Genomic DNA, 10,307 nt, shown 5'->3' with positions numbered 1-10,307 from the left:
TTCAAAACAACTAGGTAAATTAATTTGTATTGAGAATGACATGTGCAGGGTATTAATGAGTAAAGTAAATAAGCAAAAACAGTTATCTGCAAGATCCACTTATTAGCTCCTCTACTCCTGCCAGCTCCTTTCTGTCCCCATGCACACCTAGCACTTCCTTCTAAGGCTACTCAAGTTTCATCCCAGACGTGATGAATAAAGCCTGCACCATTTCCTGCTGCTCCTGGGAGAGGGTGTGCGTGGAACTGGAGGTGAGTGTAGGTACTGGGATGGAGAATGCAGATGCTGAGCCTCACTGGGACTGGCTTTGCTCACAAACAGCTCGTCATTCACTATACAAACACTGGGGAGAAAATGCATATTTGGACAACTGATGGATAAACCACCCACACCCCCAGTCTTGACTGCTCCCACTGCCAGTCAGCAACCAGATTCCTTCCATCCCCCTCCTGTGTCTGTCCACAGGCTCCTTGACTGTTACTCTGCCCCTTGCATAGAGCCCACCTTCGGAGAGATTGTCTACCAGCTTCACTCAGTGGATAGGCTGATCCCCAACCCAGGAACAACTTTACAATTACCCTGAACAGTAGCCCAGTACACTACAGTAGAAGAGTGTACAGTCTGATCCCCATTTTCAGAAGAAGACACTGAGTCACAGACAGATCATAGGACTTGACCAAGGTCACACAGTGAGTGTTGAGTCAAGGAAAGAGCCTATATGCCGATTCCAGAGCCCATACTCTTCCTAACCACTAGGCTAGACTGGTCCTTGGCTCTCCCTGCTGACTTTCCATAATACTGAGTAAACCTAAGGTCTGCATCCACATACCCAGGACCCTGAGCCCAGGCTGGATGGGGATTTCTGCCCAGAACACGGCTCTCACCTGGAAGGGCTGGCAGGGGTAGCAATGAAGGTCCGGGTGAAGGCACGCACACAGCCAGGAGACGTTCCTTCCACTTCAACAACAAAGAGTAAGAGTACCCCTTACAGCCCCCACATAATTTACAGGCTCCCATGTCATTCCCCAGTCAGGGTCTGACTTGACAGTTAGGCTGAGGGGACAGTTGTTCCCTTGGGGAGCCAGGGTGTTGGGAATGGGGAGGGCAACTGTAGGAGCCGTCTGCTCCCAATAACATGTTCCATGACAAAAGCTTCACAAGTTCATGCGATGCATTTTTCACACCTGCCCAAGAGGTGCACATTATGACTCCATTTTGCAAATGAGGAAACTATAATGGCCCAAGTTCTCAATGTAAGGATCTGGGATGGGAGCCACTAAACTCGACATCCTATGTCACCAATGCCCAGGCTAGAAAGGGCAGGCACGGACGCACTTCAAACCTGAACTGTGGGAAGACTTGAGGGCTGGAGGGGAGCAGAGGAGAGGAAAGGGGAGTGGAGAGGAGTGGACTGGAGGGAAACTGGAAGGGTTTTGGTGGAGGGGGTCCATGATGGGGGGAAGGATCTACACATACCTTCCTTGAACACCCCGTTGACAGAGAAGCAGAGCATCATTTCCTGAGAGAGACCAACCTAGTTACTCAGCTACCCCTAAACATCTTCCCTACGATGTGCTTCCTGTCCCGCCCCCCCGCCCAACACCAAGGGAGGAGCACCTGCTCACCATCTGAAAACACATGTCCACCACGAAGGAGCTGAAGTCATGCTGAGTTTTGGGCAACGCACAGAGGGTATGCACAATGTCATGTTTTGTGTGTTTCATCATCTGGACACGCAGGTCTGTGGGGGAGGGGAAGAAAGCAAAGGTCATGTCTGCCATGCCATGGACCCTATGATTGGCCCCCTTACCACCCTTTCTGGCCCAGTCTTCCCACCACACACTCACTGGGGTCCTTGAGCATCTTCATATTCCCGTTGTCCCAGAAGTAAGCACACGTGCTGCTTCTAGGAGACAGAGAGGACAGTAGGTGGTGGTCCGGCCACCATAGGTGTCAGCAGGAGCTGGCCTGCATCTACTGGGGAACCACATGGCCTGGGGGAAGAGTCTAGGCTGTGATACTCACAGAGCTGGGTCCTTGGGTTGGAATGGAATGGCCAGGGAGAAGCAGGCCTCCTCATGATAAGCACCCAGGAGTCCCTGGCGGTCCCCATAGTCATGGATCAAGTAATACCTGAGGGGGAGCAGTGAAGACAGTACATCTGTGTGGTCTGGAGCTTTGGTGGCCTCCCCTGTCCTAGCCGTCCCCTTGCTCAGATTCTCAGGAGTACTTACTGCTGCAGGAATTTCAGGATTAGACTCTTCAACTCTTCAGATCCAAAGAAGCTTCCCTAGAATCAAAACAGTCCTCAGGACCAGGGCTGACACCTCCTCATGTACCACCTAGAACCCTGCTGGATCCTCTGTGCTCACCTTGCACATTGGTAAGCACTTGGGGGCTTCCACAGCACATTTAGAACCTGAGAGAGTCTCCTGGCCATCCTAGGGGAGGGAAGAGGAAGTCAGCAGTGCAGTCCAGGATGTGGTGGTGGATAGTCAGGGAAAAGGATGGGCCCAGGATGGGCTGGGGGTAGGGAAGAAAGTGTCCCTGGAAATGCCGGAGGCAGGACTACATGTTCTGTCATCACCATGGGTCCCCGAAGCCTGTGGAGAACATGGCTGAAGATCCAGAGCCTTTTCAGGTGCCCACAGAGAATGGTACACCCCCCTCCCACAGGACATTTAAGGGCCAGGCTAAAAACGGAACTTGGACAGGTCCTAACGGGTTTCCGAGTAGTTTCAGGGCACTGTCAGTACTAGTTAGAGGCGTCTGATCAAGGAATGCACTTACCAAGCTTAGTAACCTGGGGAACAACTCCAGGAGGGTGCTGCCAAAATCAAGACAAAAGAAAAATGTCAGTGAAACTGTGAACGCGACCCTCCTCATGGGAGCAAGTCACTTACAGTAATCACAGCACCCTCACCCCCCAGTATCCTAGCATTCAAGGGCCCTGGTCACCACTCTATGGATGGACCAAGAGGGAGACTGTCCCCTCCACCCCTTCCTTGAACCTCCTCCTCCATTTCCTTTCCTCTGCGTAGCTCCCAGCCAGACTGTTCTGACTCCTTTCTGCAGTGCCACAGGGACCGGCACTTCAAATCCAGTCTGCAGGCCTTACTCCCCTCCATCCCTTCCTTCCTTCCTCCAGGGCCCAGTGAAGGCTGTAGAGAAAAGAAGATATGGGAGGATGGGAGCCCGGGGCTTTGCTACCTCACTTGGGAGTCCAGCATGCTGTCAAGTCAGGACACACCTCAGGGATGACCAGGTGCTATGGCAGGGAGGTGACTGAGGTGGGACTCAGGAGGTAGGGAGGGGAATAAAGACAGAAAGGGAGTGGAGGGAGGAGGGGAGAGATGAGAGAGACATAGGGGTGTAGAGACAAGGCAGAGGAATACCTCATGTTGGTTGACTCATCACGGAAGGTGGTGCACACAGCGCTTCTGTCTGCACACATCCCTTCTGGTTCCAGCTGATGACCCTTGTCCATCTCCCCTGCAATCTTCACCTAGAATTATAGGGAACACCCACATGGACCAAATGGCTCTGCACCCACACCCTTCCTTTCCCTACAAATCCACTTTCCTTTGTCTGTCACCACCCATAAGGCCTCCCACATTCCTTTCGAAGGAGGATCTGGGTGCCCCACCTCACCTCAGTGTTGGAGAGATTCAAGTTCTTCGTGGTGGAAGCAATCTCCTTAATGGTGGACAGGCCATGCACCAAGTACGGTTTCTTGTTGCTCAAGTACAAAGATGAAAGCTAGAATGAGGAAACAGAGTGAGGAATCCAAAGGGAATACCTGAGACATATCTGCCTCTTCTACCCAATGTCTCCCTCCCTCACCATTGGTCCCAACATTGGGGCTAGGTCCTCACCATGGGCCTGATCCCTGGATGGATGTTCAGGGAGGTAGCTGTGCTATTTCTACGGTTCCATGTCGTTCCAATATCACACGGTATAAAGTCTCCAGGAAACCAGAAGGAGGGAAACACAGGCTGAGAGGGTCCCAGCTGGAACACCTCCAGCACCAAGCCCAAGCCCTCCCCATGATACCATCTCTGAGTGCTCTACTCAGACAGACCCTCTACCTTCACCTGCCCTGCAGTCACTACTGTAGGCATACCAGGGCCAAAGCGGAGTCTCTGGATGTCAAGAGCTTGCTGGCAGGCATCGTATGGTTTGTTCATGGTGAGCTGCAGAGTTAGGGATGGGGTCCAGCGAGCCTGAGTCTGAGGGTGAGTGGGGGGAAGAGGTGGGTCTGGCTATGAGGGCACAGCTTGTGTTGAGTCTGCATTACCTTTATCTGCTCCAACTTTTCAGATGTCAGTGTCTTCTGCACAGACTGGGGTGCATCACAGGGCTCAACAAAGATAGATATCTGTAGAGAACACAAGAAGGGCTGGGCAAGCTCCAGGAAATCTGTGCATGGGATCAAGCAAGACCATGCTGCTCTCCTGCCCTCTTGCCCTTAGTCAGCCCTTGACACACACCTTTTCATTATCCTCATTGAAAATCTTGCCGCTGACATTCTTCAATGCACAGGCAACGTTGGCATTCTCTACAAAGAACTGGGCCTGCATTTTCTCATAGTGAAACTGTAGGGAGAGTGACAGGAGAAGCAGAACATGAGACCAGTGCCATTTCTCTGGGCCCGCAATCTACCCCAGTTTGTCGCATCATCTCCATGTCCTGTCTTACTTCGACTGCAGTAAAGGGGACACTGCACTTCTTCTGAATCAAATTCATCAGCCACTTCTCATCATATTTTATATCGAAGGGAATCTAGGAATCAGAGAACAAATGGGAAAGAGAATGGATACAATGGAATCCAAGATTAAGGTAAGACCCAACTGTGTCTTGCTTTAGGGCCGTTTTTCAGGTTTTAAATAATTTCTTAAGATAAAACAATATCTGTTATCACTAACTTTGGTATGAGAAGGATTTTCTATATACACTTTCTTTGCATTCAGATACTCTTCCTGAAAAAAAAAATTGACTTAATATGTTTCACATGTACTTCCTTTTACAAAGTTCCAGGAGATCCACATGAGGTACACCTGGCCTGTCACTCTTGTCACGGACAGACAGAGTGACAGTCAGAGACTGTCTGACTCAACCTCCTCCCACACCCAGCTCAAGCCAAACTGCGTCATCTGGTATGTAATGCTCCATCCCCATGGCAGTAGGCTTCCTCCTTTGCTTTCAGTCAACCTCTCCCATGCTCCTCCTTGCAGTCAGTCTGTTTCCTTCATACCGCTTCTCTGAACCTGCCCTTAGATGATCTAAGAAGATACCTCCTAGTAATATCAAGACAGATTACCAACACCACTGCCCCAGAAAAGTTCCCAGCATCTCTACACAGATCCAACACGACTCTGTCATCTTCTACGTATTAGGTTCATTTAGCCAGGATACTCACAATAATCTTGAACCAGCTCCCCAAGGTCTCATCCTGTCTGTTTGTTTTCATTGTTCTCTCCGGAGGCTTTTGCTCTGTCTCCATGTTAACATGCATTTGGTCTTTTCTCTGAAAACTACTTCTCCAGTGATGGGATGGAATGGCATACGGAGCACTGTGGGGAAGTGGGAAAAAAAAGTGGTCCATATAGGCTTAGAAAGTCTTCTCTACATTCTCCCAAATGATACCAATGTTATAATAAAGACTGCTCAAACATTAACCTGATCCAATCATTTTTTACTCTGGCAAGTTGGAGAGAAGAATGACATATTTAACTGCAAGGTTTTGTTGTTCGGTGGTTGGTACATGTCAGCCATGGTGACTGGTCACTTACTATCTTCCTTGGATGTCCATACGAGCATCACTTTCTTTTGAATCTCTGTCTTCCTGCTGCTGGGAAGTGACCGGTTCAGACCAACAGGCGTATTGCCTTTGGGTAATACCCGAGCTTCGTGCTCTTCTTTGTAAAGAGTTCACTTTATCAGTGTGCTCTAAAATTGACAACAACATATCAGTGGTCCCAGTATCAGAAGTAGTCCTGAGTAAATATCATGACTAATGAAGAAGCATCATTCTTTATAATCTAAACATACATGCATCATAGAGCTAAAACATGGCTGAGAGACCTCACCATGGCTCCACTTTTCATGAAATGAGAGGTAGGGAGCAGTCACAGACAAGAAACCAGGGAAAGGGTCTGGATGTAGAGTGCAGTCTGTGATGTTAGGCTGTGTTCTACTTGGTTCAGGTTAGGTGACCTGGGACAAGTGGCTTTTTATCCCCAAGTCTCACTTCTCTGCTCTGCTCTATGAGTACAATAAACCCTACCCTGAAATCTACCCTGATGTGACAGTTCAAGGGTCAAAGGTGATCTGCCTCCCTGAAGGAAGAATTAAAGAAATGAAAGGTAAGTCTTATGAAAAGATCCAAAATGGAACCTGGAGAGATATAATATGGAGAATACCCTCCCCCAAAAAAGAGAATTAAAGGTGATACAATGAGTATACCTAATACATGGTTAATGTGAGCCCCATAGAGAAGGAAAGTGAACAGGGGAGAAGTGGTATTTGAAGAGAACTTGGCTGAAAAGTTTCCAAATGTACCAAGATATCAACTTAGGATAACAATATTAATAGGAGGACTTCCTTTGTGGTTCAGTGATTAAGAATCCACCTGCCAATGCAGGGGACACCAGGGTCCCTGGTCTGCGAAGATTCCACATGCCTCAGGACAACTTAGGCCCTGTGCCACAGAAATGGAACCTGTGTTTTAGAGCCTATGAGCCAAAACTACTGAAGCACATGTGCCCTAGAACCCGTGCTCTGCAACAAGAGTGCAACAAGAGAAGCCGTGGTAATGAGAATCCTGTGCATTGCAACTAGATAGTAGTCCCCGCTCATTGCAACTAGAGAAATCCCTCACCCAGCAACAAGTCCCAGCACAGCCAAAAATCAATCAATCAATCTATTTTTAAAAGACCAACATTAATAGGACAAAAAATGTGCTTTAAGGAAAAACGTCTTTAAAAGAAAAGACATGCATTTCCACATCATGTAACAAAAACTCAGAAAATTTGTGACCTAAAGATCCAAACTAAAGAAATATTATAGGCTCTTCTTTGGGCAGAAGAAACATCACCCTAGGTGGAGCCACACAGATACAGGAAAGAAAGACGAATGACATTTGTGAATATGGAGGAAAATTTAAATGAGTATTGACTATATAACAATGATAATAATTTCCTTCGGGGATTTATATATAGAGAGAATGAAAATGCATGACAATAAATGTGGAAGGAGTTTATGGAATCAAAGTGTCTCAAAGCCCCATAACTGAGCAGTTTTAGGAACTAATTAACTAATATTAGACTGTGAAAAGGCAAAAATGTACATTGTAATCTGAAGGGCGAACACTACAAGAATAGCAAAAGAATGTTTACCTAGATAACCATGCAAAGTAATGATGTGATAGTTAAAAAATATTCACCATATCAAAGGAAAAGAAAGGAAAAGGAACTTAGAAAAGGCAAAAATAAATACAGAATATGATATACACAAACCAAATTATATCTATTTTTATTTTAGAAGATTCAGACGAAATACTCCAAATAGAAAGACAGATTGTATCAGACTGGACAAGAAACCTTTCATCAAATACTCCTGAAAAGAGATATATGCAAAATTTAATCATCAGGAAAATTAGAAAATAAGAAAATTGCAAAATGTACACCTTTTCACATTAACCTCAGAAAACTGCTATAACCATATCAGTAAAAGAAAAGGTACACTTTAAAAGGGAAATTCCTTTATGATAACAGGTTCAGTGCAATAAGAAGATAGTAATATAAATTCTAAATTTGTATGCCTCTTAAAGCCAGCATACAAAGCAAAAACTGACAGAAATAATGGACAAATCCATAGTCACAGTGGGAAATTTTAACACATCCCACTGAGTGACACACAAAATGACAGACCAAAATCTCAGCTAGAGAGAGAGGATTTTAAAATCTGACTTAAACAAATTTATTTAATTGACGTAGGACAATGCACATGACTACTCATCAAACATTCCAGAATATATCACGTGCCCGGCAATAAAGCCTCAAGAAGCTTCGAGGGGCTAATACAATTTACCCTAACTGTTCATGTAATATCCAGTAGTAACGGTCGGGTTTCTGCCCCTCCCCAACCTCTAGTGTAAATCCAAAGAATATTAGTTTATATAATCCTACCCTCCACCTAGGTGACCCTCGCCACTCTCCAAACCCTAGACCTGAGAAGATAACATGACTCATGCCTTTTTCTTAGCCAGAGAAAAATTCAAGTCAGCAACGGCCATTTTCGTCGGAGGGGAGGTTTACCACATGGAATTGAGATGGGTGTGTCAGAGCCCGCTTGGCCCATCTCCTGAAGAGACCGGAAAATAGTCAGTCTGGGCTCTCTCCCCGCTTTCCCTGAAGAACAGGCAACTGGTTGGGGGTCCTGTGCTTTGGGGTGTGGGAGGGAACCCAGAACCTTTCCTGCTTTGAGGGGCTCTGAAGAGAAGGTCTCACACAGACCACTCACCCATAGGGTGGCCTGAAGGCAGAGATCTGTCACCACCGTCCTCACAGGCTGCCCTGGAAGAGAATCTGTAGGTCTGGAGCTGGAAGCTTGTAGAATATCAAAGAAAACTGCTGAGGTAGGAAGAGCGCAAGCCCCAAACACCTTCCTCACAGCCACACAAACAAGATGGCGTCCTAACAGGAAGTCCTTTCCCCAAGGTCATAGAGGAGGAGAGTCTTGGGGGCCAGAGGAGACTTAACTTCCTGTACTTACTGCCCTCTGAGTTTGCTACCAGCATAACATCCAAGGAACTCTTTCCAACGGTACCACCCCTGCAGAGGAGGCCAGCTAGAATCAGGAGGCTTAGGGATCTTGGCGATGGCACCCCACTCCAGTACTCTTGCCTGGAAAATCCCATGGACGGAGGAGCCTGGTAGGCTGCAGTCCATGGGGTCGCTAAGAGTCGGACACGACTGAGGGACTTCCCTTTCACTTTTCACTTTCCTGCATTGGAGAAGGAAATGGCAACCCACTCCAGTGTTCTTGCCTGGAGAATCCCAGGGACGGGGAGCCTGGTGGGCTGCCGTCTCTGGGGTCGCACAGAGTCGGACATGACTGAAGCGACTTAGCAGCAGCAGCAGCAGTGCATTACAATCATTAATGTTTTTGATGTTCAAATTGTTCTGTCTTTGGCCAATGCGAGCCCCTCCAGTTATGATTCTTTTTGATATAATTTCTGTTATGAGAGTTCAGTCCACACTCACCTTGTAAAATCCTTACCTAGACCAGAAATCAGGCATTTCTCCAGTAAGCCTGGTTCCTTTCAGTGGGAAATGTGTTTAGAGAATTCAGTGCAGAGACTACAGTTGCTGATTGTTACTGGATTTGTCAGTGTTTCTTGCCCTTTTCAGTGAATAGAGCCAGTAAACATAAGTCTCATATTTAGAGACTCTACATCATTGTCATGCATCCTAGGCTGCTCTTCTGTCCTCTTATAGGTACACATTTTTATCATCGTTTGTATAACTATACAGTTTAGAAAATATAAGAAAAGATAACACAAATTTGTTTTCACCCCCTTTCATATGTAAAAATTGTTATATTTTACTTCAGAGCTATCCAATAGAAATTTCTGTGGATTTGGGAACATTCTGTATTCTGCTCTTCAACACAGCAACCATTAACTAACAGGGGCTTATTCCTGAATTGAATATTTAGCTACTAAAATGTGGCAACTGTGACTGATTTGTAATTTTAATTTAATTTACTGTAAGTAGTTACTTGAGGCTAGTAGCTACCCTATTGGACAGCAGCAGCTCTGTACACTTTTTTACACCTGTTTTTTTATATCACTGAACATTTTATCCTGGTGATGACTCCATAGCAATACAGAAAGAGAGTCTTACTGGTTTTTATAGCTGCATAGGTCTTTTGGATGTAGATGGACCGCAGTTTATTCAACCAGCCCCCTGTTGGTGTATATATCTTGTTTCTTATATTAAAATCTTATGAATTGTTCTGGCAGGAATGACTTTGTGATTATGTCTTTTTTTCTTTTTGCATTGTTAATTTAGGGTAGATTCTTAGAAAAGGCACTGCTGATTCCAAGGGTAAGTACTCTGGTAATTTCATTACATCATAACAAATACCCTGGTTAGGAATTGTACCATGTCACATTACCACCAGCAAAAATGTACATGTTCCCCTATTTTCACAGACTATGTAAATGATGAGAAGAGGCATCCTGATTTTTTCCTCTTGCATCTCTTAAGAGTTAGGTTGAACAGTTTTTAACATGTTGAAGG

At 46.0% G+C, this 10,307-nt stretch overlaps 1 protein-coding gene across 1 annotated transcript; it reads right to left on the bottom strand.

Moving 5' to 3' along the window:
• LOC133243006 (nuclear RNA export factor 3-like) lies at positions 1–8,989 on the bottom strand. Its single transcript, XM_061409343.1, has 19 exons — positions 8,524–8,989; positions 5,793–5,949; positions 5,420–5,573; positions 4,699–4,782; positions 4,491–4,595; positions 4,298–4,378; positions 4,124–4,193; positions 3,876–3,964; positions 3,652–3,759; positions 3,396–3,505; positions 2,791–2,827; positions 2,373–2,441; positions 2,235–2,290; positions 2,026–2,133; positions 1,848–1,906; positions 1,626–1,741; positions 1,477–1,519; positions 885–957; positions 1–343 (listed from the first exon to the last, which is right to left on the bottom strand). Exons 1-19 carry the CDS (start codon positions 8,525–8,527, stop codon positions 178–180), a joined length of 1,689 nt encoding a protein of 562 aa, XP_061265327.1. The 5' UTR covers positions 8,528–8,989; the 3' UTR covers positions 1–177.
• Positions 8,990–10,307: the final 1,318 nt, after the last annotated feature.

Source organism: Bos javanicus, chromosome X (assembly GCF_032452875.1).
Source record: "Bos javanicus breed banteng chromosome X, ARS-OSU_banteng_1.0, whole genome shotgun sequence".
NCBI classification, from domain to species: domain Eukaryota; kingdom Metazoa; phylum Chordata; class Mammalia; order Artiodactyla; family Bovidae; genus Bos; species Bos javanicus.
The sequence above is the reverse complement of the archived record's forward strand: the minus strand, read 5'-3'. Positions and strand labels throughout refer to the sequence as shown.

Bases quoted from the DNA above. Each gene is read 5' to 3' on its own strand.
- LOC133243006 (XM_061409343.1), bottom strand. The intron at 2,291-2,372 runs GTGAGCACAGAG...TTTTGATTCTAG, and splicing joins AGTGCTTACCAATGTGCAAG to GGAAGCTTCTTTGGATCTGA. The intron at 1,907-2,025 runs GTGAGTATCACA...TCTGTCTCCTAG, and splicing joins CAACCCAAGGACCCAGCTCT to AAGCAGCACGTGTGCTTACT.